Genomic DNA, 27,673 nt, shown 5'->3' with positions numbered 1-27,673 from the left:
GGTTCTAGAAGACCCAGGTCAAATAGTTACAGACACTTAAGCTACACGAAGATGCTCATAAAAGCGTTTTACGCAGCAGTTGGAGAGAAACGGCCCAAAAAGGAGATACAGGGTAACTGGATCATCCATCGGAGGCAGCGAGAGCCGCCTCAGGGCGGAAACGAGGAGCGTGAGCCCCAAGGAAGCACCAGTAGATCACGAGGAAGCACCAGTAGATCATGAGGAAGCACCAGTAGATCACGTCACCAGCAAAATTACCTCTGGATTTCAGAAGCGGGGAAAGAGAGACGAGGGGCACGCTCCTGCAGCTGCCCAAACCCGTGAGGCCTCTGCACAGGCAAGAACACATTTTTCAGAGCCCCTCGAAGCCTCCGGGTCAGAGGGGGAGCAGCACCCACCGCCACGCGCGCAGACCCGCCCGCGGGCTCGCCGCCGGGTTTAGGAGCCTCGGAGCAAGAGCCCTGGAGCCCTTGGCCGTGTCAGGTCTGGGCCAACGAGAGCCGTGCGAAGGCGAAGCCGGCAGCGCCGCCCCGGACCCCGCACCAGCGCGGCCCGTCCGCTCCCGAGGAGGCGCTGGGGGAACCCCACTGCTAGTGGTTTAACAGTCCATTGAGGCACAGCTAAGCCTGTATGCTGATGTTAAGACGTGATTTTCATGGCTGCCAATTGATTTCTCATGAAAACACAAATTCACAAGAAACTTTTTTTTTGTCAAAAGAAAAAAAAAAAATGGAGACAGGCTTGTGTTTCTAGTCCAAATGTACTTCTCTTTATTCAAACCAGGGGTAATCACTGGTTAGTGCAAAATGCACCTAAACCTTTTGCCTGAGGGAAATCTACATCTTAACAAGGCCTCCGTTAACCCCTAACGAAATCCACAGAGGATTTGAAAGCGTTTGAAGCACAGATCTAACACTGCGCTTCGTAAGTGACTCTGTGCGTCAACAAGTCTGCACCTGCCTTGTTACCAGCTCTATACCATCAGGTAACAAAAGCAAAATACACTCAGTAGATTTCTTTTAACTCCCAGAGTTTCTGAACCATCCGCCCCACCACTAATGTCAGGAGTAAGGGGGTTGCAGCTTACCCTCACTTCCAACAGTGCTAACGGAAACCCTGTTTTAAATTAAAAAATAAGCCAGCATACATAGTAGAAAATTTCTCTTAAAAATTTCACAATCTGTAAATGTATATATTTTTTTCTTTTAAACATAAAAGTTTACAATATACGGTAAAACAAAGGCTCAGGAAAAATAATTTCAAAAAAAAGAAACCTGAAGTTTTGAATTAAAGCTGAAGACATTTTTAAAACCCTGTAGTTTGAACCAGTGACATTTTCTTTATTTGTGCTGATGGGTTAGAGAAAGGAAAATATTTAAAAACTGCAGTCCAAACACCCACAGCTTTGCCTTCAGAAGCCATCTGCCCCCACCCCCCCCCCAAAAAAAAAAAAAAATGTTGTTAGGTTTTTCTTCCATCAAGTATGTGATTGTCACAAGTTCAGAAGTCTGGGATTCCTGGGTTCGGCTGGTACCAGACATCCCTGTGGACAGAATTCCCTGATTGCCAGCCCACGCTAGCGCCTGTAGGGGTGAAATCCTTGCACATTATGGTTCTGTCCTCGTCCAAAACCACTTCCTCCTGCCGGTGGGCCACTGGATGGTTGCACCGAGGGGCCTCCGTAGGGAGGGGGTTGCTGGCTGGGATCAGAGAAACCTTGTCCGAAACCACTCAAGTCTTGTCCATACCCTGGGGAGAAGGGGAAAGAGGCAGCAGTCAGCTCCCAGCGTCGTCCCCACCCACGACAAGAGGCGCAAATTCAAAACCGGCCGCCGCTCCCTCCCCCCGTGCACGGCCTCAGGAACAAACACCTCGGTCTTACACGTTAAGGTAAGCAGCTGCTTTCAGTTCCTGCAGTTATTTACCTTCTATACAGAAGAAACGGGCAAAAAGCAGAACTGAATAGGTGTGCAGAAATGGCAGTTTTTGCTTTTGAGGTAATCCTACCCAGGCTGGAAGTTAAAACTATCCTATTACGGCTGTTCAGAAGCTTGAAGTGGCTTGCAGGTTTGCTGTCAGCTCATTCCAAGTATTTTTACTTTGTTTTGGGTTGGGTTTTTTATGGGCTAAAAACTAGTACTGTCAGGTTCAGCAGAGATGAAGATGTAGCAAGGAAGTTTTTCCTGAAATCTCACAGCTATTATACTGCAGCACCTCAGCCTGACTGAGCAGAGTTCTTAGACTCTGGCTTTGTCAAACCAGCTCCACCACCTTCCCTGGACAGTCAAAAAACTTCCTTCGCTGAAAAGACACACCAGAGAAGACAATCTTAAGCTCACTTTCAAAAAACAGAGTACTGCTGCCCAAATATTTAAACGAACTAATCAGCCTCTCTTTCAAGGAATACTCAGCTCAAAAAATGTCAATTGAAGCTTGAGGGGGCAAAGTTGGCAAAGCAGAAGCCAGAAGGTTGCGACTACAGCGCCCATTATCTACTTTATCATGGAACCCTGGGTCCAAAGGTGCCCTTAGAAAGGACTAACGTCCTTCCCCAAAAACTCACTGCACAGGCAGGCTGAAGTGTGTTTGTTGCGAGTTCAAAAAACAAAGCTGCATTCCAAAACCTGACACCCTGTTGCTACTGCAGAGGGTGGCGAACGCCTCCAGCCCGGCTGCAGAGGAGCAGCAGTCAGTCAGCAACTCGAACGCCCTTCTCCCACGTCCCCTGCACCACCAACTGCACCCAAGCTCGGTTAGTTTTAAGCCTGAACAGGAACTGTCTCTCAACTAAAGTTTACGCTAACGCGTGCTGTGAGTTACACGTTAACTTGTTCTTCCTCAGTCTGAGGAACTAAACCCTTCTCCTGCCCGCTCAGCGGGGCGGCGACCACCGCTCTGCACCACGGCCCCTGCCTAAGCCCAGATTCAGCAGAGGTCTAGACTAAGCAGAATTTGGGGGTAGGAAGGCAGGGTGAAGATGAAAGACTCGCTGGAATTCTCGCTGCCAATATGAAAGACAACTAGATGTAAATTGAGAACACTGAGAAATTTAATAAAAGTTCCTGTAATTAAATACGACTCTTAATCATAATAGTGGCATCAGTGCAAGCCTCTGCTATGAAAGATGGTATTAAGAGTCCTAATTACTAAGTACATTTCTGCAGTTCTGCTTCTCTCTATGCAGGCTTAAAGCAGGTTTAACTCTCTTAATCCAAAACAAAGTCTCTTAGCATGTCTTCAGTATTTCAATTTCAAGCTCTGCCTGTCTCTCAGGACTTGCTACCACTAATGAGCATTAAAACACATCTATCACAGGCCTCTATTAGCTCAAAATGCTAATCCAGTCTTTTTTTTTTTTCAGGCAGAGATAAGCAGGCAACCAAAAATACGATTTGATTGTTTGCCAGGGGGTGAGGCTCGGAGTGGAAAAAAAAAAAAATCAAGTTATTCTCACTGTACACTGCAGCGTTACAGCATTAAGTGGTGGAAACCACAGTTCTCCATTTGTTTATCATGAAGGAAACCTACAGCATAAACCTGAACAGCCAGACATTTAAGTAGATACTGTCTTCCCCCGGCTTTGTCAACTCCTGCTGCAGCTCTCGGCCTGCACCAGCGCCTCAGAGGACACCGTCCACCCGCCGTGTCAGGGGCTCCACTCCCTCGGGGAGCTGCGCCCACCGTTATGCTCGTGCTGTCTGAAGAACCTGAGCTCCGTTTGATGCCACAGGACAAAGCCTCGCCAATGCAGCAGCTTGGGAAGCGAACAGCAGCCTCAGTCACACTTCAGTCGTGAGTTTTCACTTCAGCCAGCTAATGAACAGAAAGGGCTGCGTTGCCCTTACTCACAAAAGTCAACATTTGAGCCGCATTGTTCCCCCCCGCCCTCTTAAAAGAGACCCTGCAAGAAACACAAGTTAATTTCCCAAACGCAGATATATCAAGAGCATTGGTTGTAAATAGGCACCACCTACCTAAGGCTTCTCACTGCTCAGCCTGACCATAAGAGTGTAAACAAAGTATTGGCGCGTAGCCTGAAGGGTCTTGAGAATAGGTACCCAGCCCTAGTAAGAAATGAGGAGACCAGGGTGACGAACCCCAAGAGAGCCCTGTACAGAGATAATTTTTCAGGGTGAGGGAGACACACCCATGTTAGCGTTTAATTTACTAGTGTTTACATTCATCCTAGCTGCAAACATAGCAGCATTTAAGATGCTGTCAAGCCAGGACAAATCTTAAAATGCCACAACGATTAGATAACTCAGTGCCTCTTTAAAGCCCATAAGCTTTATGCATTTATGTAAATACATGCAGAGCAGCTAGACTGCCTATTGTACAGCAATGCTGCTAACTAATTTGTGATCACATGAAGTGCTGAAGCTCTTTAAAAAAGTTTCATAAAAGATTTTACACACAGCTTTATGAACAGGTGGATGACTCTGTGGTACTGTAGCATATTAAACACCTCTATCCCTGGTAGCTCTTGTAACAGCTTTCAGGCTAGAAAAGCACTCGAGGTGAGAGACTAACTGCAGTTGTGGTTTAAACAACTTCTCTTCCTGGCCTTCTTCCTCAAAATGCAGTACTACACACCTCTTCCTCCCTCCTCCCTCCCTGCCCAGCACTCTTAAGAGACTAAGAACACTGGCAAAGAGGCTTCCTAGAATATACAGGAGGCAAGTGGTACCACACACCCCCCAAATACTGGAATCTCCACTCCCCAGTTTTTCACAATGTTGGAAAACAGATTCTTCCTAAACTTCCAACACATCCCAAATATTGGCTCCCCACTGAATAGAAATGATCGTGCCCAGTATTTATACTTTATTTAGTAAGGTCCACCCCCTTCAAAAAGACTCTGCAAAGAGACAAGTTCTGGCAAGACAAGAAAAACTTCCTCTTGAGTCACAAGGGCAAAGCTATCTACGAAGGCAACTGTGTTTATAACAAATTGAAAAACATTTCAAATAAATCAACATGAAAACATATGCTTGCTTTATAAACACATCTGAAAGGCTAATCTTCCTTCAGAGTCTGTTTTACATTTTTGGAACTTCGAACAGCATCTATGTAAATAACTTTATGAAGTGTTCATCTCCTAACAGTTTCTGCAGGCACTTCAAACGCAGCAGTAGGCACATGGAGAACTTGTTCAAGTGGGGAACAGTCTTAACCCATGGGCCTACTGCATGCAAAAAGTTCACTTCGGAGGTAAAAAATGACCAATTACTGTCCCTTCAAAAAAAAAAACCAAAAAAAACCAAAAAACCCAGTATGCCACAAACAGCTCTTTGGAGAACACTGCTCAAAACCAGGGCTGAGTGGAAGAGCAAGATGAGAACTCCCTCTCAGCTTCCACAGGGAGGAGCAGAAATTCTACTGAGGAGCACAAGCACTTGTCTAGCAATGTATTTTTTTTTATTTTGTAGCACTGTCTGCCTGGCTTAGAACTTGTTGCATCAATGTCTTCTATCAGCTATCTAAAGAGTTATCTATAGAGCACAATTAAGCTTTACAGACTTCAGACAGAACTATAACTTGAGACAGACAGGAAAGGAATGGGAGAAGGGAGGAGAAGGCACGCAGCTTGGATTCTTACACCCTGTACTGCTTGCCTCTCCATGTTGTTACTACTCTGGAAGTCTATTCTCCAACCTGATCAAAGCCATTACACAAAAAAGTTGCCTTCAAGCTCCATGAAGCTCTTGGAAAAAAACTTTTGACTACAGATTCAGGGAGAGTGCAAATGAGTAACTTATCCTGGCAGTGCCCAAGCCCCTGAAGACTATTTCACAGCATACAAGCGGTGTTTTAGAGTTGATTAAGAAAATACCCCCTGGCTAGAATACTGCATGATTTAAGGATCACTTGAGAGCTGGTGGCTGGCATTCCCATCCTGGAGAGAAGTGCCTCAGTGTTAGCAAACTGTTTCTGAACACTGACTTTCTACTCAAGTATAAAAGAAAAGCAGGAAGGGGAAAAATATCAAGCTGAGTTTATTTTATATGCAGTTACTTACCAAACTGACTATAAGGGAATTCCGGCTGAGCAGTTGGGGGTTTGCTCATGTCCTGAGTTGCCTGAGATGGTGGTGGTGGTGGTGGAAAAGCTAGTGGTGTTGCCCCTGGAGTGGCAGGTGGAGGGGGTACTCCAGGTGGGGCAAACTGGTCAGGTGGAGGAGGTGGAGCACCATAACCAAAACCTGCAACACAAGGAGAGTACAGCACATGTGAAGAGACACCCTGACCTCCTGCTTGGCTTTAGAGTGCGATACAATTATTTTAAAAATACTTCCAAGTCTACTAAAACCAAAGTGTTTGTTACCTGGCCATTCACTCCTACACTCTGGCAACCACTGTGGCTAAAAGACCCCAAAAACATACCTTCTAACATGAAATCGCACCCCAAAGGAAGGCTGCAGCCACATCAGCCACCAGCAAAGAGAAAGTGATAAAGTAGAACCAGGGACCAGACTCCAGGCACTCACAGGAAGAAGTAATTTTAGATAACTGGGTGCTATTTTTAAAGCAGGTTTGAGACTAGACTTTTCAAAAGGTGGCCTGAGGGTGTAGGTGCTAAAATCCTATTTACATTTCCAATGCCAGTTACAACCTTAATTCTTTAAGCTTCTCTGAAGATCCCAGCCTGTGTCTAGCCCAGGTCATCATGCAGTAATCTCTAACTCTTCTCTCAGATGTCGTAATAGGGGTACACCAAAAATCTGAATTTGTTTAGCAACACAGATTTAAACTAGAGAACATACATGATTACTGCACCCAAGAAAAAAGTAACCCAACTCACTGACAAAAATACGTATATAGTTAATTATAGCTCAGAATACACAATCTAGGCAAAACATCTAAGGATAGATGAAACGTAGGGGAAAAAGAAAACCATCCAGGTCCAGAGAAAGATAAGCAAAAGCTGAAAACTGAATTTGGTATTGGACTGTACTCAAACTCCTGCAGGTGACTTACTAAATGGTGGAGGGGTGCCATAGCCCTGTGGAAATCCTTGTGGAGGTGGGAACCCTCCCGGAGGTGTAGAGACTATGTATGAGGTAAATGGTGGTGGTGGTGGAGGGGCTCCTCTTCCTGGAGGAGGTGGTCCATATCCACCTGGAAAATAAAGAGAAACCACGAACTAAAGCGGCTTAATAACGAAAAGTTGCCGCTTAAGTCAGCATCCTCTAGATGGGGTAAAGCTGTTTGATACGATTTCAGATGCAGCTTCAGCTTTCTACGAATTCTTACTTTGGGAAATATTTGTCCTCTGAGTATCCCCACTGTAAATAACTGCAGTTCAGTATGTAATTCCTTGGTAACAAATTGGCGTGGTTGGCAAGAGCAGGATGTGTGTCAGGTCCCGTTACTGATTTGTTAGGAATGCACTATCCTCCTTCTTTCAGGACAAATTCAATCAAGCTTTTAAATGAAGGTTAAATACTACAGAAATCCACAAATCACTGAATTCTTAAAGGAACTGCACCCTTGTTCAGTAGGATTTTTCCTTTAGAATTGGTCCCATATAACGTACTTACCAATTGCCTGTCCAGCTGGCACCCACATCCCTAAAACAGAACAAAAAAAGCAACTTACACATGCACTGAAGCTGCGTACGATGAAACAGGAATGATTTAAAAGAAAGCTGATCTCGCTCTGGGCTCTGGCTATCCTCCCAGTGTCCCTTACAGATCTACGGTCCAAGGAACAGTCTTGGACTATTTCTGAACACGCAATTCTGAAAAGACTCTGAATCATTCAGCAAATAATGCACAGAAGAGAGAGCAGTCCCCAACTCGAATCAGATGGAACGTTCAAGAGCTGCGAGCATACCAAGAGCAGGAAGCTATCCCGGTATAAAGAACAAAACCACTGAGAATCACAGACTACATATCCAAAGCATTTTTAATACACTACCAGGTTTATCCGAGTTATTTTTGAAGTTTTTGAACCATAAAAACCACCATCTTCTGCATTTGTTGCAGCATTAAGATTGAAAGATAAATGCATTTATGTTTTACGTTAATCTCTGCAGCACATCAGATATCGTTCTCTCTACAAATAACCACATCGAAAATAATCCAGTTTCTCAATTTGCGCAGTTGCAGATTAGCACATCTGTGCAGAATGTCAAAGCCTCAGCTGCAGCTTTCAAGTTAATAAGCACCATGGGGAAACAAGCAATCCCTCCACTGAGGTATCATCTATTGTAGCAATAGATGAAGCAGTGACACTCCCTTTAGCCCCCCAGGTGAAAATTTCTCATATATCAGAGCAAGCAAGTTCTGTTCTGTCAAACGCAACTCAATTATACCACCGTATTTCTCCAGAAGTTATCAAAACTGTCTTTGGATGAACTCAGCATATTTATCCTGTCTTCAAAATCTTGTGGGGGTTTCAGCCATCAAACCCAAAACACACGGCTGCTCCTTTCAGCCCTGAAGGGTTCAAGCTAAATCAAGAAAATTATATGCAGTAAGTGCTCCCCTGCACCACTGCTAGCCCCATAGCTGCTTGTTATTTTTCCGGGCTACATTAAGCAATAAAATCCAAAGACAAGACCATCTGTTTTTCTCCCATCCCTTTCAAATTTTACTTATAACTTCCTTTGAAACTGCCTCACCCTTGAAAACCCATATTTCAACAGAATTTTTCATTAGGGTCTCACACAGGCCACAATCCCACAGCTGGAGTCACAACTTGAGCCGCTGAGCTTTCTCAACACCTTCTTCGCGTTACCCAAACCCACGGCGACGCTACTTGGGGCGGGGCAGAACCGAACCGAAGAGGCCAAGCGCTGCCTGGGACACACGCTAGACTCGGCTCAACCCACCGACTTCTGCCCCACGAGACAAAGTCTTTTGGGAAAAGAAGCGAAGGAACAACCTCAGCAGACTCGGGAAGGACCGACGTGTGGAATTTCAGTTCTGCTACCGGCAATCCGGCAGAGCAACGGCACTGATAAACCCGGGAATAACGTCACTTGCCAGTACCACCAAATTACCAGGGAGCTGCAAAGGCCAGACTCTTGCGCCAGCGAGTCCGAGGTGACTAAAGCAGTACCTTGAGGGCCATATCCTTGCTGCCAGGTCGGAGGGGGCTGACCTGCCCAGCCATTGGCAGCGCTTGGCATGATCCTGCTTCCCCACTGACTGGCACCGGGCGGCCCTGGAGTTTGGCTTTTGCTATCGCGAGGTTCTGCGCGTTTCACCTCCACCTAAACAAACAGAGTCACCATTTAGGAGAGATGGTGCAGGTTAAAAAACCCCCCTTCCCTTCACACACACCCTTAATTACACTTAAGACTACACTTAGCATCTTATGACTTATGTCTAAATACTTAATTATTAAACTTAAGGCCAGTAATTTAAAATGTTTCTCAGGTACAATATACATGATGGTAGGACGTTACAAGTCCTACTGTTGAGGTATTTCAAGTAAAACACATCCTACAAATCACTTATGTTTCATCATAGTACAGTATTCATTGGCTTTAATCTTAAAACAGCAGTACCCTCTTACAACGGCTCTTCACTTAAAAAAAGCATAATCTTAAATTATTTATATACTAATTTAACATTTAAGGCAGGAGTTAAAGGTGACATTTTCGGTAAAAAGAAAACTTTGAGTAAAGAGTACGCTTTGAAAAAGGGTACTAATGCTTTAACCGTTCAAACATGTTTGGGGTTCATTTGAAAGTTACAGTTTAAACCCACCCCCGTCTAACTACAATTTCAGCTCTGCTCATACCTGAGAAACACACATTTGTTTGTTTGGTTTTTTGTTGGTTTGTTTTTAAACTTAGATTTTATTTAAATGTCTAATGGAAGATAAAGACTTACCTTCCCCAGGCTAACGCTTAAAGAATCTCAATTAACTCAAACAATGTCAGAGGGAATGGATGTGATAAGAGAATCTTACATTACATCTAACAAAAAAGTAAACAAACATGCAAGTAATAAAAATGGACAGTTGAGTCAATAAGAAGCAAATCTTCATACTGTGTTAAGTCAGTGACAAAAGCCCTCCTGTTTTTAAAATTAGTAAGCCACAGTGCTTAACTTATTTTATTCAAAGATAAAGTGTCCTAGTGTTCCAAGCCATCGAATAAGTGCATTTGACCTACTTAAAATAAGCTGCACATTCAATATAAACCTCTCAAAAAAAAAATCCAGTTTCTGATTTAATGAAACACTCTCAGCACTCATGCATGCTGAATTAAAGTCCTTTTTATTTTATGATTAATTTTAATGGGTGCCAGAGTACAAAGAAAATAAATCTCAATCATCAATGGGCCTGAGTAGTATGGAAAATAAAGTATTCAGAATTCTTCCTGCCATGTCTTAAAAACCATTCATGTCAGAGAACAAACAGGAAACAGGCACAAGGCAAGGACAAAGCCCCCCGCCCCCACCCCACTGCAGATGCCCCAAGGACATGAGACATGACAGTAACCAAATCTCTGTCAGCTGAAGGCCCTTCCAGAGAGGAACCAAGGGAATTTTTCAAAGGGCTCAAATTAATGAGTCTTAACACATTTGCCTCGAGGGAATTCAGTTATTGCTTACAAAAGCAGAGTCCTCCTTGCAATTTTAATTTTTTTTTTCCTTTCAACAACATATGGATTCATTTCAGCAATACCTTTTTAATTACCAAAAAGAAAGAGATACCATTTTTAAAGTAGGCATTATTAGTCAATGAAGAGAGCGGAGTTTCTGGAATTCATTAATCTATGCGGAAGAATCCCATTAATTTTTCAGTGCACATTTGGAAGCGGTGAACTGCCAAACCGAGGACTGAAAAACCCCTGTGCAATATTCTTAGTGCCGAGGTTAAAATTCTACACCTGCCCAAAGCCCAGTTTACACCAAGAAATGAGGCATCTCCACTGCTCCTAGCTGAAAAAAACATTGCATATTTCTGCTTTTTATGTCATTGAAAGGAAAAAAAAAAGCGAGGGGGGGGGGGGGGGGGGGCAAAAATAGATTATTTCATTTTGGTACTGAGATTGTTTTGGAAACAACAGAGAACTCTGAATTAGCCCTGACGTATTCTGAAAACCGGCAGCGTAAGAGGTGACGTTTGGAAGGCTCACACAGGGTTCTCCACACCTTCCCAGAGCCCTTACAGCAGATGGACTATCCTTTGTTCCTATTTATACCTAGCGTACCGCTTTGTGATACGACCTCTCGTTTCAGTGGTTCATGGAGGTTTAAGGCAATTCCGAGGAAAGATCAGAGGATGCATGTAGGATATAGATAATTGATACACATACCAAAGCACATTTACTGCTGTCAGCGCCTCTGCGCACAAACGGAGCGCTCAGCTGCTCACAAGAGGAAAACACCAGTAATCAAGAACAGACACTAATGGGCTTGATTACACAAGCGCATTTCTTCATTTGCTTCATTTCCATTATTAGGAACCCCAAAACAAGTTCATAGGAAGAAAAGCATTATATACTACATAATTAACCAGAATTCTCCTGATGTGCAAGAATATATCCCCTGCCAGCTAAATAAATGCTTATGAAATATCAGCACATAGAAAGACTTCAGAAGACAATGTAAAATTATACAATGCAATAATTTAAGGAAAGTGACAGTGTTCTTGTGTTTCCCTATTCACTAAGGTTAGCAGTTTACTTTAAAAACTGCGGATATACTGTAAAGCTGCAGGGACTTTACCTGTACTAGAATTTCCTGTGGTTAGTTTTTCTTTAAGAAGTGATTATTTCCTCTGTATAAAACTTGGGTGTCCTGCAACAATTTACGTTGCTCTTAGTTTTTTCCACAGGTACAAGCACGTTCCTTGCCGTGTAACATCAAAGCAAGCCTAAAAAATTCCTCCCTATCAAACATCCATTTGCTGACAACACAGTATGAAGATGAAACAACCAGAGGTCACTTAACTGCATTGTGGTTAAATACTATATAGAGTACGTGGGTTTGTATCAAAGTTTCACAGTAAGTGACCCAATTTTTTAAAAAACCAATCCTTCATGATGTTTTTTCCTTTTTCTTTTTACGTTTAAGATTATATAAAGTAGGTTGTCTCACACCACCTCAAAATTTGAGTATCAAATACACATCTGAAGGAGTGGTATCTTAAACCAAGCCTTGAACAACTCAGATTTCATTGGGATTCTGATTTTCCAACAGCTGGAAACAACTAACTTCTATCCTTGCACCTAAGCAGTGCTCGAAACAAAGGCAGGCACCGTCAATTCATTCCAATGCGAGCTGTGCTCAGCCGGAGCGACCCCCCAGGTCTGTAAGCACAAGGCCTTACCCAAAACAAGACAGCCCACAGCCTAAGTTCTCAGGCTTTCAAGATCCGTGCCTCCCTATGGGCTAAGCCCAAACTAACTGCCTTCCTCCCCCCTTGAAGCAAACTCAGAAGACTTTCCCCACCTTCATGGATAAAGCCTTGAATTTGGACTTACATGCTCTCCCGCCTAACTGCATCAATTACTAGGTTTTCTTCACCAGTGAAATTGCTAGTTGCCCAAGACTTGGTTCTTTCTTAAGGTAAAATAAAACTACAACTACACACTTTTTTGCCCATGATGTCGTGAAAATGCATGTTGACAGCCTGGTCCACTGATTGTTCGTCCTCGAAAGTAATAAATCCAAAACCTAGCCAACGACGAAGAGTGAATCAAGGTAGCAGGGTGTTGTGACACAAAACAGGATGATGAACAGTATTAGGGGCGGACCAAGGGTTCAAGCAGGGGTTTCAGATAACTGAGACTTGTGTTAAATTCTCAAAAAAAGTCAATCTGAGAAAATTGCAATGGATACTTCCTGTAATTAGGCAATTAATGCCTCATCTTGGTTTCACACATGCAACTTACAAACTGAGCTTGTTAGCTATCTTTTAATTTGGTTTTATTCCTAACCCACCTACCAGAAAATGGAAAAAAGTGCTAATATAGTCATAAATATAACTGTGCCACAGGATTAAAAACATATACTTGTGGGACAGCAGATTAAAGTCAAGCTACTTTGCTGCTCCTATCTTTGATTCAGCCTAGGTTCCCAAGGAAAAACTATTATGTCCCTGCTCCCCAAAGCTGCAAAGCAACTTCCTCCCATCCCTTATCCCGTCTTCCAATTACGGAATATTTTCCGTGGAAAAGAAGAAAGTTGTCTTTGAAATGTAGCTGTTAAAGCATGAAAAATTTTACCACTCCATGGATGAATGAGAAGCTTCAGAAGCTAACAACCTAGATCAGAGGTTCTCAAGTTTCCACACCTTAGAAAAAGCACATAACAGAAGTTACTCCTTCCAAACACGGCAAGCCCTGCCAGCTAAAGAAGTGTTGCTTATATAGAATGCAATGCTTGTTGTCACGTCCCTTAATCTATTTTATTTCTTGTATTTCCTGCTGGTTTTCTACTGAAAAAAAAAAAAAAACAACCTATGCAACACTTTCAGTCCCTCTTTTTGCCCAAGCCATTGCTACTGACTCCTCCAGATCCCCAAGGGTGGCTCATGCCTCTTATCTGACCGTAGCCCTCGATGGTGGCAGCTCAGCTGAATCCAGCAGCTTTTAAAAAGGTTGCGGGGGGGAGTGTCTGGCACCTGTAGAAGATGCTGGAAAAGAGGCAAAGCCCCAGGACCAGATCGCTTTTTGAGGTCACACTCTGAGAACCACTGCACTTAGGTTGTAGCTGCTGATACTGCCGAGAGAGTGGCAAAATAGTGGTTAATTTCACAGAACACGGCGGCCGGTTCATGCCATCAACCACTCGCTGCTGGTGTAACAACCAAATCCCAGGAAAGGTAAGAACACATGCAGTACATAAATTGTGCCATTCTTTAGATTAGCTAAGGGTAGAGCAATAAAAATTAGAAAGAAAAACGAGGTGCGGCATCAAAAGCATATGGAACATGGATGCATTTCTGCTTTTCTGAAACCCAAGATTTCCCCCTTGGTTTGCATTTTGCTTTGCAGCTAGTGCTGACAGCAGCCATATATTGCTCTAAAGCGTTAAACAGAAATACAGTATCTATAACAGTTAGTGTCTCTCTAAGCTTATCCAACTGGGTTGGGTAAGCCCAAAGAGGCCTATTGTAGAGAAAGTTTATATATAAAAAAATACACAAAGATACAGGCCAAAATAGATTCCAGCAGGTCAAATTCTGCTGTCAGCAACAAGAGCAAAAGACATCACTAAAATAAACTTAAAATAAAAAGGAAAAAACTTAGCATTTCCCACACACAAGAGACTGGCAGTATAAACGAAGTTTTGTTGACCTGTGATGAAAGCAGCCCCCAAACCGAGAGCAGCATTTCATCACAATATATTTGTCTGAGGTTAACTAGCAATCTAAGTGTTAGAGCCAAAAGGAAAGTATTGGTATTTAAATCACACATGTTGTGTTACAGCCTTTATCTAAAAAGACATGGGAAAGAAAAACGATGGATACCATCTACATATGCAGGTTGCTCGTCTAACTAGATTCCAAGAAGACTGAAGGAGGGGAATAGATTGTGGTATGGGGATGGGGTTTGGAGGGGGAGGAGGAAGGAGAATAACAGGTCGTTGAGGAAGCCGGTAAAGAAAAAAAAAAAAGGGGGGGGTGTGTATTTAAAAGAGTCAAACACCACGAGATAAGGAACAGTGAAGAAATCAGAATACAATACACAGCAAAATTCCAACGTGAAATTTTCAATATGGTGAAAGTGATGAGCCCTATCACTCAGTAGCTTTATTTTTCGAAGAAAATTTTTGAAAGCCAGAGAAACTAATAGCATTTAGCAGGAATCCAAGTGGACTGCCGACCAGAGCAGCGACGCTGGTTTGCAGCCAAGGGATAGAAGAGAACAAACACAGCAAGAACCTGTAAATTACTTCACAGTTGCTGGTTTAGCCAAGACTAGAAAGCACGAGAAGCAGAGACGGCAACAAAGCCACTGTTTCTTTTAAGATATAACAAGGCTGGCTGAGCTTATGCTTGGGACTCTGGAAAGAATTTTGATGAGAGCACTGCTTGCAGGAGAGCCAACAGAGCAGGTAGGGACTGCGAGGGAGCAGAGACAACTTGGGTACTTGAAGACACACAGCAGCTCCTCAAGGGCACCACTGAAGCTCTGACACTAACCGAGAATCTGGTTCCCAGTGTTCTTGTGAGAAGCTGAAGGTAGATGAATGCTACAGGGATTAGTAACAGGGATAATTTTCTTCCTCCTCCTACCAGCAAACCAGTAAAATGACACGCAGTAAGGGGTCTGCTCAGAACGCGAGGATGGTGAAGCTTATGGAAGAAGGCAAAATTCAGAATGGTACAAGTAGAAGATGACAGTGAATTGGCCTTTTAAATTTTATATAGTCATTTAGGTATCGTGTTAAAAGAACAAGTGTACAGACTGAGCAGCACGCTATGCAACAGAATACAGATAAGAAAAAGAAGGCAAGAGAAAATGTATTCTGGGATGCATGACCAGGAGTACTGAATACAAACTATGAGGAATTTTTTCTAGCACACCCCCAGGGACTAACAAGGCCATTTTTGGAGATGAGAGTTAGTTACCACACTACATAAAAGAATGTAACAGAACAAAAATGAAAGCCAGAGCAACAGGATTCAAGAACGTTGTTTAAGAAGCCAGAAGAGTTAAGGGAGAAAGCACTCTGCAGTACATCTGCACGCTGGATGGAGACACAGGTTTTCAAACCTGCGCACGTCTGTCACCTCTGCTTTAAGCTACCACCTGTAAGTGGACCCAAAGCCCTCTATTTCTTTTTTTTTTTTAGTATAGCTTTAAGCAGAGAAGCCATTAACTGAGACCAGGATTAATCCAGACCAGGCATGATGGTTTAGTATCTTTTGCTCAGGGGCTGCAAGGCTGGGATTAAATATTATAAAGATAGAGATGATACAATAATTACTGAAATATTGCAGAACTTCAGCCACAAATTACATTGATGCCCGTATCTTTGTCTCCACTGCTTCCTCTATTTAAAATCAGATGCTCTAGAGCATTTAAATAGATGAATTTACGTTCTGCTTAAATAAAAGGTATCTGTTGAAAGAAGATTAAGATAGCTAAAGCAAGAAAACAAAAAAACAAATATATTGAAACTTCGTTTACACTCCAATAAAAGACAAAGCCCGTCCCTCCTCTGACTGTGGAACTGGCCTGTACCTCTGTGATAAATTATCACCTAGAGAGAAGAAATCTAAAGAGATATCGTTAATCACAGTCAAACAATTCACAGAGAGAAAAGAAAAAAAAACAACTTACTTAACATTACCATACTTTACTATGAAACACTTAAATATGTCACTAAGGATGTATGTCTAAATTAAAAATAAAACTAAGACTTAACAGCTTAATAAATATGAAGTGAAGAATATATTTCTTAATAATGAGTCAGAAGAGAAATGAAAGTTCAGATGGCAAACTATTCTCTAGCATGTAGAACATGCTACAAGGTGGTCAGTGCAACTAAGCTTCACGTATTTAAAATATTGCCTCTTAATTGTCAAACAGATGACAGATGCAATGGAAAGTGGATGACACGAAACTTGCTTCATATTTTGACCAAAGGTTACCAACTTGATTAAATAGTCTAGTGAAACTTCCAATTGTTTGGGCGTTTTTGTTTTGTTTTTGTTTGTTAAAAAGGCAGTCTATCATACAGGGATGATACGTCCCAATCAAAATACATATATTTCAGAATTATTCGGTGTAGTTTAAGAAGTGGTTTTCTTTCATTTTAAGTGAAGCCATTTAACCAAAACAAAAAGCAGATAATGGATGGATTCTGTTCTAATCTCGTGTTCAGAAGTACTCTGAACTGGAGTACCCCCCCATGCAATTACAGACAGCAACATACCTTTCATGTGGAACAGGAGAAAAGTCTGCTTTTTTTTTTTTCCCCCAATAGTACCTTAAAGCCACAGGAGCGGCTTGAGAATCAAATTTCATTCAACTAAAAAACTAGCAAAAAAAACATAAATGAACATGAAACATCTGACTTTAAATGCACAAATACCAACTAAAGCTGTAGATGAAGAGTCTAGACTTGAAGTGATATTTGCCCAGTGAATTATTCTTTTTCCTGAGGCAACACAGAAAAAAAAAAAGTCTACCTTTTCTGATGGTGTGAAATAGTTTGCCATCTGACTATAGGAGAGTATGAAGAAATTTCAAGGACAAACTAGATCAGCCTTTACCTCGGGGCCTCTGTTTCTCTGCGTCATAGATCATTACAACTTCAGTGACCTGGAAGAGAGAAGGGAAATTCTACTCACTGTGCTACCAGGGGAGCGTTATAAACAGTTACTACAGGCTGGTTTCCCGCACTCTATTCACAAAGCACAATTAAATGCTCGATGTAGCCATCAATACCAGGCTGTCCTAGCACAGTGCAAACAAACTGGGAATATTGCTCTTTATGGGAGTTTAAGAAAAGCCTGAGTTCATCTGTTCTGAAAAGATGCTACATTGTGGCTTTTTAAGGTCTCATCACACTTAAGATTTTAATCTACCATTAAGGTCGCTACTCTATTTATATCCATACTATAGCCTATAAAAAAACCCCAAAGGTTTCTGGTTTTCAACATACTATTCATCAGTGTAGCTTCGTAAAAGATTACTTTTTCCATTTTTAAACATTTTCACTCTCAACATGGAAAGCGGCTTTAACTCCAAACACATTTAAGAACTTGCACAGCTTCTCTGAATTACTTGAGTATCAGTGTGGCACAGAGTACGTTACAAATTGATGCTTTAAATAACATTACAAAAACCCCCTCAGTTATGATCAGTATCACTGTGATTTTAACTTTAAAGAAATGGAAAAAAAAAAAAAATGGAAAATGCAAGCTGTTCGAGGGCTTCAAAATTTTTTTTCAGAATAAGCACCACTGTGACCAGAGGTGTAACATTTCTGTCAAAGACAATATTAAAACAGTTGAAAGGAACTGCCTTGAAATTTCTCAGATGCAGAATAGTCACAAAACGTGTGTGATCTCATGGAATCACATCTGTGCCTTCAAGTCAATCTTAGGATATTTTTTACTGGATCCCCTGAGTTAGCTTAAAATCTGACACAAATTCACCTTTCACTTACAGCTAGAAAACACACTTTTCAAGTTATTACACCGCATGCACTCACTTGAATATATCCCACTGGATGCTAAGAGCTGGGATTTATCCCCATTTGGGGATTACGCCAGGTGACAGTGCCAGATTTTTTTCCCCACTGGTCCATTTGGATCCCCTTCTTCACACTGGTCTTATTTACCAAGCAATTACCATGTCTAAGAAGCAATGCCTGCTTTTGTCTCTTCACTCTGTGGCCACAAAACATATATAAGAGCCTCTACTTCTCCAAAGATAACTCATTAGCAGCACCAGACTCCCCAATTTCTAGACTATTGTTAAAGTTCTACTACTTACTTTTAAAGGCACTTACACTTAGTGGCTGTTGCCTTCTATATTTGGTGGAACATAACCCTGTATCTCCCAAGCCATCCAGAGGTCAGAATTGGAAAGCCAAAAGTCTGTGAGGAAGAGCCTTTAGAACTTATGCTCCACAGCTATGGAACATGCTCCCCCATTTTTATTTACAAGTCTACTGCAGCCTTTCAAACTAAAGAAACAGTTGTTAGCCATTGCCTTTTATTATTTTTTTTTTAAATGATCTTAATCAAATTCTAAATACAGTACTGTTGATAAACTTAGCCACTTGAGAAAAAAATCAACAAATCCTTTGCTGCCACTAAGAAGAGATCTTAGAGAAAGATGATTAAAAAAAAGCATCTGAAGAACACACTAAAGGCCACTCAGAGGCAGCAAGTTCTCGCCCACTGGCACAATCTTGAATGTAACTCAGGCAACCTTTAAGTTTCTCAAACTTATTCACAGCTGAATTTAGTAATTTAGTTCAGTAAGTTTACCATCTTAAAGGGGCAACAATAGTTGGGCTAAATGGGAATTAAAACTAAATCGAAACCAAAAACTAAAATCGGAAGATATAGGCATTTCAGTCCGAGGTTACAAACTGAAATAAAAACAGGTGTGTAACATCAGTAGTAGTTTGTCTCTAGAATGGAGGTTCTAGGGACGACAGAACCCAGCTGATTCCAGATGATGATTTAAAAGCAACTACAGTTACCAAAATAATGGCAGGGGACTGCAGAATTTAACCCATCTGTACACGCAGTCAAAGACAAGGATCTTAGACATAAGTTCACTGAAGTACTCCCTGTCCCCCCCCTCCCCCCCAAAAAACCCAACAAAAACGTTTTTAATCGCCAAGCTGTAAGTTAGCGATTGAAAAGAGAAAAAAATTATTCTTAAGACAACTCAACTCAGGAGTTTTTGCAAGAAGGGAACGGAATAATTCATCAGGTAGACTTAAACAAGAGGAGACAGAAGCAGCAAAGGAAGTTACATACCAGAGCAATAGATTCTGACAAACAGCAAGATACATTTCAAGATGATGACCGTTTACTACGGTTTATCACAAAATGCTTCAGTACGTCCCTACAGCAGTTTGTTTAAGTTAACCCAAAATGTGACAGCTTGACGAAATCTGAGAAAAGGCAGTGGGGAGGGAAAGCATCTTGCAACTGACTGATAACTGCCATCATGCGGAATGACTCACCACTCCGAATTTCTTGAAGTATTCCCTGAGCTCTGTCTCGCCACAGTTATGAGGAATTCCACCAACAAAAATTTTATTTGATTTATTGTTATCGCTCCTGGATCCTTTCTGCTAAATCAAGGAGGAAAAAAATTCAGTCAGAGGAAAATAAAGTTGGCTATTTCTATCATTTTACACTTAAACATGAACAATGGTCTCTCGCGGGCTGAGGGGGAGCCATCTCCAGGCTTGAAGTCTCCCAGTCATTAAAGTGAAGCAACTGCATGTTCAGAGCTCAGAAGTTTCATGTTCGCAGTTAAAACCCAGTCTCTGCTCTTGAGAAGATCAGAGAAGTAGGGACTGTGTTCCGAGGCCATTTACTAATTTTACAGTGAAATCATATTAACCCGCAGGGTGTGAAGTAGGCTGGAAAAGAGCATCAGTCCTGCGAGTGCACTTCCAGACACTTGTTTCAAGTTTTGAAGAACTCGACTAAAAGCACTGCTAAGAGCTTAAGAAAACACCACACCCACAGAGTCTGACACAAAGTGTTTGTTAACACTGTATTGTACCTGGAGTCTTACCATAGAAATCTAAGTAGAAGACATTTTAAAGAAAAAAACATTTACACTCAAGGCCTGCATACTGACTCCTGATTTTAAAACATGGATATAATCCAAGTGAATTCAATCAGACTACTAGAAGGGAAGCCAAAATTGGAAAACAGGCAGGATACACCAAGTATCTTTCCTTACCCATCCTTCCTTCGGTCGTGTCCTTTCTGGTTGCATCCCCCTAGGTGTACATGGCTTTGGATCAATCTGGAAGAAGTTCCAGTTTGGTCAGATCTCAGCGTGCAGAATATTGTTCTAAAAGTTACGTTTATGGCAGCTGAACACAGCACTGCTGAAATCCAGCTCCTCAGATCAAAGCTATCGTCAATACATCGCTTCTACAACGCGACACAAATCATCAGGTTAAAACTGTCTTACGATAAATAATCAAAACCAACATCCAGGTAACTTTTACACTATCCAGTCTGCAAATAAGAAGCCAGAATTTAAAACAGAACTTTGAAGCAGCCTGGAGCAGAAAGTTCTGAAGCGGAAAACAAAAAAAACCACAAAAGCAACTTACATTTCGGCCATCTAACGTATGAGGTCTACTGGCCAGTACTGTTCCCACACAGTTGGGGTCTTTAAATTTGACAAATCCAAATCCTCGAGACTGGTTTGTTGTTTTGTCTTTCATTATTACACAGTCTACAACTTCTCCATACTGGGAGAAGTAGCTACGAAGAGTTTCTGTTAAAAAAAAAAAAGCATATATTAAACAGAAACAGATATTAATTTTACCATGCTGTGTTCACAATTATGAGACAAAAGATAAGCAAACAGCTGAACAAGTGCAAACTCATCTTCTGAAAGTGATCAAATTTTACTTCTTCTAAACAAGTGGTATACGATGCCTTATTTCCACTCATACAAGGGAAAGCAGTACTGTAGTAAAGCAATGATAAAACATTGTCACCTTCTGAGTTGACAAAAACTTCAGTACCAAACACTGACAGAAAATACAAAACCAAACGTGATGAACATATACTTGAACTCTCTCCACAGAAAATTTGATTCATCGACAGGAGAGAGCAGCCCAATCTCATCCCAGTCTTCCTACCACAGTTCTGCCTGTTACAAAGCTACGTATCTGTCCACTGTTTTGCTGTTCACAAAGCCCGGCTCAACGACTGTAGAATACATAGCTTACCTTGTGTTGTACTCCAGTCCAAGCCACCCACAAACAGTTTTCTGCAAATGAAGCATACAGCAGTTTTAGGGTGCTACACGACAGATGCTTCGTCTTATTTAACGCAGAAGTCAGCTATTCTGAAGAGGTCTGGCGGTACTGCGGCCTCCACAACACACTACAAAGCCCGTTCTTCACTAGAATTCACTATTCTTTGTGGCAGCTACTTTCTGTTTCATGAAGATTCACATAAAACTGAAGCATCCGGTTTTGTGTATCACAAGCACAAACAGAGATCGTAAGCTTATCACAGGAATACATTTTATTCTTTCAGGAAAAGAGAACACAAGAATATCAGAATAGCCTAAGCTCCTCCAAACTTCTGATTTCCAAACGGCTGAGAAGGTCGTGTGGCTTTGCGAAATCATCAGTGTAGCCAGAAGGAAAAAAACCAACACAGAACACCCCATGGAGGTACATTTATCTGCTCTTCTGGGGCAGAAAGGAGTTCCAGCATGCAACACTTCATAGTTCAGAAAAATATGTATAAAGCATTGCTGAAATTTGAAAACTGATCCAAGAACACCGTTATAAAGCCATTGTACCTGGTTAACCCCCACCCCCCAATTAAAACGGGACGTTTGGATTCCTGCCAAGGACTGGATCCTTGGCTCCAAGTTACTTACAGGACTTCTCTTAGCAACAGAAGAAAACAGCTGCAGGGTCCCTGCAGTTCCAACTTAAGGATGAAAACAAAATCCAAAACTTCTGAGATAAAGCAAACCCACAGAAAACCAGACATCCTAGTTTAAATACTCAAATCTGTTTCCTTAACTGCTTAAATCCCAGGTTAAGGATCAAGAGGGGTGCAGTCTGGCATTAGGCCTCCAAAGCCAAGTTCGAAGAACAGCTGAGCTCTCCTACGTGCATTTGCTAGCTGAATGTTACCAGAAACATAACTGACAACCAAAATAGGTTAAAAAGATTATTCTACAAAAATACACTAGCAACACAGCTGCTGCAGCCCTTTTGTAACAGGTATTGCAGCAAAAATAACACCAGACACTGAAGTTTCAACACAATGTTACCACGTCCTACATCTACAGCTATCGCCACATGAAAAGTAACGCCAGCGTTTGAAGTTATTTAATACCAACTTACAAATAATAAGCAATGTAAACGCATCTGCCCTGGGACGATCTGGCCAACTTTCACGTGCCAGAAGGTCAAAGCCCAACGGGCATCGCAGCTAAAAGAAACAGATTCCACAGGAAGGAACGCTGAACTGGGTGCAGTGGGTGGATTCGGGCACCACCTGGAATTTCTGTACTTGTTCTCTAGCTGCATAATTGGGTAAAACTGAGAGCGTGTGAATTTTTTCCATCCTCAGATCAAAAAAGCTTAAGTCAGCCCTCAGACTTCCTTGCCCCTGTGTTCTCAAAGTACTGTCCTGGTAAAGAAAAGTCCTTCAACTGCTGATTAAAACAAACAAAAAACCTTCATCCATTCCTTTTATATGCTACTCTCTCACTCACGCAGAAAGACCAGTCAGAATGACTTTTGTCTACCATTATCTTCTAGTTAAATGAAAGCAAAAGTATAACTACCCAGTTCAAGTCTAAGATAGAAGGCAAACTTGTGAGGCAAGTACTAAATAACAGAGCAGCACTAATTCGGCAATTAGTTGTGAAACCATTTTATAATCTGGTTTAAAGATATCTCCAAATAGATGAGAAAGTCATGGCTAAAACCCAAACCAAACTCCATGCTTAAAACTTAAAAGACAAATCTGCACCAACTCATCTTCTGAAAAGCTCATCCGAATCTGCACCATTTCGTGTCCGAGCACGCCAAAGTACTTGGGTAAGCGCACAAAGAGGAGCGGCAAGATGCCAGACTGCCTGCTCTGCAACTCTTTATCAACTCCAGGGTGTGACAATACTTCCACGCAAAGTAATTTACTCCATAATTAAAGGTTAGTTCAAAGCCACCTCAACACTTGGCCCTTTTCAGTAAGAAGCACCAACTCGAAGCTCTTCTGTTAATAGTTTCATGGGTCTGCACAGAGGAGTGCTGGGATAGTTTCTCTTTGGAGGATGCCCTCCATTTCTCTTATCAGAGCTCAAAGAGAGGAACCATATTCTGCTTCGTCTTCTACTGGCCCTCAGATACATCCCAGCACAGCTGCAGCTCAGCTGAGGTTGGGAATTTGCTCACCTTCCCTTACATGGGGAAGGTTGAAGTTCTAACTGAAAAAAAATTAAACTTCCCCTCGCCTGTTTTTTTCAGGAGCAGCTAACTGCAGTGAGAAATCACCCCCCCCGCTCCCTGGTCAGAGCTGCTGGTGCACGGGGAGCACCAGGGAAGTGAAAGCCTTGCAACCGGGAGGTCCTGCGTAGCCGGGCAGCCTCCCTGCTACGATTCATCTCTCTGTGATGTGACTTCGTGTGATGAACCTCACACAACAGCCAACAGTGACTGAACCAACACCTTAAGAGTGCAGGTGGACTACACACCAAAGGAAGGGGTGACTAAATTTGGTGTTACACGGTACCTACGAGTCTTGTTCCATCGAGGGAAACTTTATTTCTAAGTCACTAGCTGAGAGGTGATGTAGTCTTGCCTTTCAAAAAAAACCAAGAGACCAACTGTTAAGCACAGATCAAAGCATCTTCTTAAGCAGGCCAGAAAATAACTGTGGTGGTAGCATGCAAAGGAAGTACAGTCTTCAGAGTGCTGCAGAAAACAGCGGCTGCATCTGCTCCTGCGTTATCGTAACGCATCCGATAGCACAAGCAGGACGCCTGGGCCATGACCAACCCGCGCTGAAAGCCGGCCTGTTTCGATGACGAAGTTTCAAAGATCGGAAGCCTCCCCCCCACCTCCCTCTACCGGCAAAGCACTCGCTCGTGGCACCACTTCGAGGAGCCGATTCCACCCCAGCAACAGGTCATCTGCTGGTAACAGCCAAACTTCACCCAGTCCTCACCACGCTCAGACTTCCTGGCGGCCTCGACTGTCCCTTCACGACGTTTCCTCTCCGCATCCAGGACACACAAACCCGTGTGCCCCTTCTTGTGCCATTACTTTCAGGGAAAGTAAGTTCTATAGGGAAATAACTTTAGTTCCTAATAGCAAAGAAAAAAATAACTGATCTAATGCTATATTCAGATTAAAATTCTGATGTAGCCCGTGACTGTGTGTCAGCTACATTTTAGGATTTTTTTTTTAAACTAAATTTGATAGCTTGGTATATAATATCAATCTATATAAGATCAGTCTGCAAATACCAGCTGCATTCTGACAGAACATCAAGCTGTCTGCAGGGACAGAGGACTCCCTGCAGTTCATGGTCACTGAAACCTTTCAATTCCATTATTAATTATTTGTAGTCACCCTACATGCATTTAAACAAACAAAAAAAGCCGGGTTGCCCAAGGTCAACTACAGCAGCTGTATGTAAATACATGGTTTGCATTTATACGCACACTTACAGAATGCGAAAAGCCAGGACTACCCCGCCTGGGACTCCTCGGTGGATTGAACACGCTGAACAAATGCAAGACTTAACTAATCCCTACCTAACACAAAAATCTAGATGTGGTATCGTACAAGACGGCTGCCAGATGCAAGACAGATGTATGAAATAACGGCAGGCGAGCGTTTGTTTCCCTGTGCTCAGCTGGCATCACCAGCCCGTTCATAAGGTCTTACGTACGCTGCTTCCTGGCCTCCTACAAAACTTTTTTGTTCAAAGAGTTTATGGGCTGGTAGTTATTAAAATGATGCTATCAGTTTGAGCCTGCTGACATCACCATCCTCATACCTACTCACACCATGCTCAAAACCACGCACCCCCACGAAGCTGCGGATGTAGTGCTGGAAGGACGCGACAGCCCATCCCCGACGGAACGTAAAGCCCGTTTCTCTGGGCAGCTCTGTCCTTCCGCCACCAACGGTGGGACGCTGCGCCCTGCCCACCAGCAAGGGAGGGACCCCGACCGGCACAGCGCGCCAAAGCGGCGGCGCTCCTCGCAGCGCTCAGTGCGGGAGCAGGAAGTGGAATAATGACTCTTCAGAAGCTACAGGACGTATCATAAGTTTTAACCAAGTTTCATGAACCCACATGTTTCGCTTCAACTATTTCCTGACAAACTTTTACTTGCTAATTTATTCTTTTCTGCCATAAATCTATCTGTTGCTGGAGCAGCTAACCCCAGAAAGCACGTACAGGTGTTTTAAAAGTGCTGAAACAAAAGCACAAATTCTTTGCCTACGTAAAATAATCTAGCAGTTTGAGTAACATCTATCCTTGCTCTTAGCACAGTCCCAACCAGCTACGTCCTGCAGGACAGAAGGATCTCAAGATCAGCACTTTTCTTTCATCTAAAATACTCCCAAGTACTAATTACAACAAATAACGCTCACAAGGCCCTACCTACTCCTATCAACACCACTGCAAGGCCTCAGCCTTTGTAAGTAGTTTTTCTTAACTTAAAATCTGTCTAGAAAAGCAGTTAAACTCATAACTTCCTATTAAGACTTGCATCTCACAACAGCTTTCAGAACAGAACTTCCTTCACACAACTACAGGCAGCTGACTGCAGTTCATGCTTTCACCTTTCTGTTTGAGCACTTCTGGGGGAAAGAAAATTACCATCTCTGATTAAAATCCAATCCTTTCAAATCTGATTACACCTCAGAAGGATCAAAATCTAAGCAGTCTGCAACTGGGAACACGCTCTGTGTCAACCGGGCCTGTTCAGGATGAAAGCTGACAATATTTCACCGAGTAACTCGCCACCTGCGCTCACCTACCGCTCCAGAACAGCGGCACACAGAAGTTTGCTCATCAGGTCTCTCACAAGGCACTAGACGGTAATTAAGGCCGAGGACCAAATAAAAATAATTTCAGAGCAAACCCTACACGTTTAAGCACGGCTCACGCCGTATGTGGTGTTCATAGCAACATCTTACTTTCAAAACAGTTGTCCTGCCTCTTGTATTTTTTAAGACTGGGCAAATTAAGAACACGCACAGTAAATAAGCAGCTTACTACGTGCTGGAGACAGCGTGAGAACAGAAGCCTGGTGCGTGTCCACCGAAACAGGTGACCAGTTACGACGTGCATATTCTGTGCCAAAACTTGCACTGAGAGCTAAGCAGCCAATCTTTTTTTATTTTGGCTATTTTCAGTTCTAACATGCCAAGTCGATAGTCTTGTAATTTAAACGTCGCTGGGCTTCAGAATGCAGCACGGAAGTAGAATAGTACTAAAGGCATCTCAGAAGAACTCGACCTATGTCAGGCTATCAGTTTGAAGAAGCCACAAAAACCTCTGGAAAGCCTTTAAAGTAAAACCAGCCTTTTTCCGACTGAAATTCAGCTCGCGCCTAAGGCCAGCTCGCAGGAGGCGTCTGTCAGCGGAGGGGAAGTTTGGAAGGGCAGCAGCAACCAGCGCAGGGACTCGTCTGCAGCCCAGAGGAGGGAAGCGAGGGGCGAGGGGAGGCCCCCGCCCGCCGCCTTTGTCCTGCCGCCCCCCCGCGCAGAGCCCCGGTCCTGCCCCGCGGCCCGCCCGGCCCGCGGCCCCTCCGGGCACACGCGGGGGAAGCCCTGATGAGTCACCGGCACAAAGTCACCGGCGCGGTTTTACACCCCGTCCCCTCGTTAGCGACGGAGAAGGGGAGAACGAGCCGCCCCCCTCCCTGCCGCGGCGGGGCCGGGGCTCCCAGGAGGGCGCGGGAACCGCCGCGGGTGACCTTGGGCCGCGCGCACCTGCCGCCGCAGCCCGCCGCGGGCCGGTCACGTGATGGGGGGGCCCGCGCACCCTCCCGGTCCGCAGGGGCCCAGCATGGCGGACGGGCCCGGTGGCGGACGGCGGGGGGGGGGGGGGGGGGGCGGCCCGAGGCGAACGGAGGAAGGGGAGTGGAGGGGAGGGCGGTCCCCCCCCACCCCGGCGCGGTCCTCAGGGCGCAGCAAAGGGAGGCCGGACCCCCGCCCCTCCCCCGCCCCGGCGCGTCCTCAGGCCGCCCCCCCCTCCCCTCCCTCCCCTCCCTCACCCGATCTCGTCGGCGCCTCCCACGCTGTTCATGGCGGCGGCTCCTCGGCGGTATCCGGGGCCGCGCCCGGCTCTTCCCTCCTCCGGCGGTGGCGGCGGCAGCACCAGCGGCGGGTCGCGGGCTGCGGACGGGCGCTCCTCGCCGTCCCCCGTGGTTTTTTTTTTCCTCCCCCCCCCCCCCGGCTCTCCCGAGCTGCGCAACGGCCGCCCCCGGCCCGGCCCGGCCCCCCCCCGCCGCGCGCTCGCGCTCCCTCAGCGCCACC

At 43.7% G+C, this 27,673-nt stretch overlaps 1 protein-coding gene across 8 annotated transcripts; it reads right to left on the bottom strand.

The window, feature by feature from the left end:
• Positions 1 to 741: 741 nt before the first annotated feature.
• DAZAP1 (DAZ associated protein 1) lies at positions 742 to 27,600 on the bottom strand. 8 transcript variants are annotated; one of them, XM_074808545.1, is made up of 13 exons: positions 27,412 to 27,600; positions 21,374 to 21,414; positions 20,747 to 20,913; positions 20,365 to 20,430; positions 19,631 to 19,741; positions 17,193 to 17,241; positions 12,558 to 12,640; positions 9,066 to 9,219; positions 7,541 to 7,570; positions 6,978 to 7,118; positions 6,020 to 6,202; positions 3,975 to 4,064; positions 1,582 to 1,749 (listed from the first exon to the last, which is right to left on the bottom strand). In XM_074808545.1, the coding sequence occupies exons 1-12, from the start codon at positions 27,441 to 27,443 to the stop codon at positions 3,985 to 3,987; spliced, it is 1,137 nt and encodes a 378-aa protein (XP_074664646.1). In that variant the 5' UTR covers positions 27,444 to 27,600; the 3' UTR covers positions 1,582 to 1,749; positions 3,975 to 3,984. The 8 variants fall into 8 exon arrangements, with proteins under 8 accessions (XP_074664644.1, XP_074664648.1, XP_074664645.1 ...); XM_074808543.1 differs by lacking the exon at positions 3,975 to 4,064 and having other exon boundaries at positions 742 to 1,749; positions 19,631 to 19,738; positions 27,412 to 27,599; XM_074808547.1 differs by lacking the exon at positions 3,975 to 4,064 and having other exon boundaries at positions 742 to 1,749; positions 27,412 to 27,598.
• Positions 27,601 to 27,673: the final 73 nt, after the last annotated feature.

The sequence above is a fragment of the Strix aluco genome, chromosome 29, assembly GCF_031877795.1.
Source record: "Strix aluco isolate bStrAlu1 chromosome 29, bStrAlu1.hap1, whole genome shotgun sequence".
In the NCBI taxonomy this organism is placed as follows: Eukaryota; Metazoa; Chordata; class Aves; order Strigiformes; family Strigidae; genus Strix; species Strix aluco.
Note: the sequence above shows the minus strand (reverse complement) of the source record. Positions and strands in the feature narration are given on the sequence as shown.

Coding starts and splice junctions, on each gene's coding strand:
- DAZAP1 (XM_074808547.1), bottom strand. CDS start 27,443: ATGAACAGCGTGGGAGGCGCCGACGAGATCGG. Junction 7,571..9,065: donor GCAAGGATATGGCCCTCAAG/GTACTGCTTTAG, acceptor GTTCTGTTTTAG/GGATGTGGGTGCCAGCTGGA. Junction 1,750..6,019: donor ATTCCCTTATAGTCAGTTTG/GTAAGTAACTGC, acceptor CCTTCTCCCCAG/GGTATGGACAAGACTTGAGT.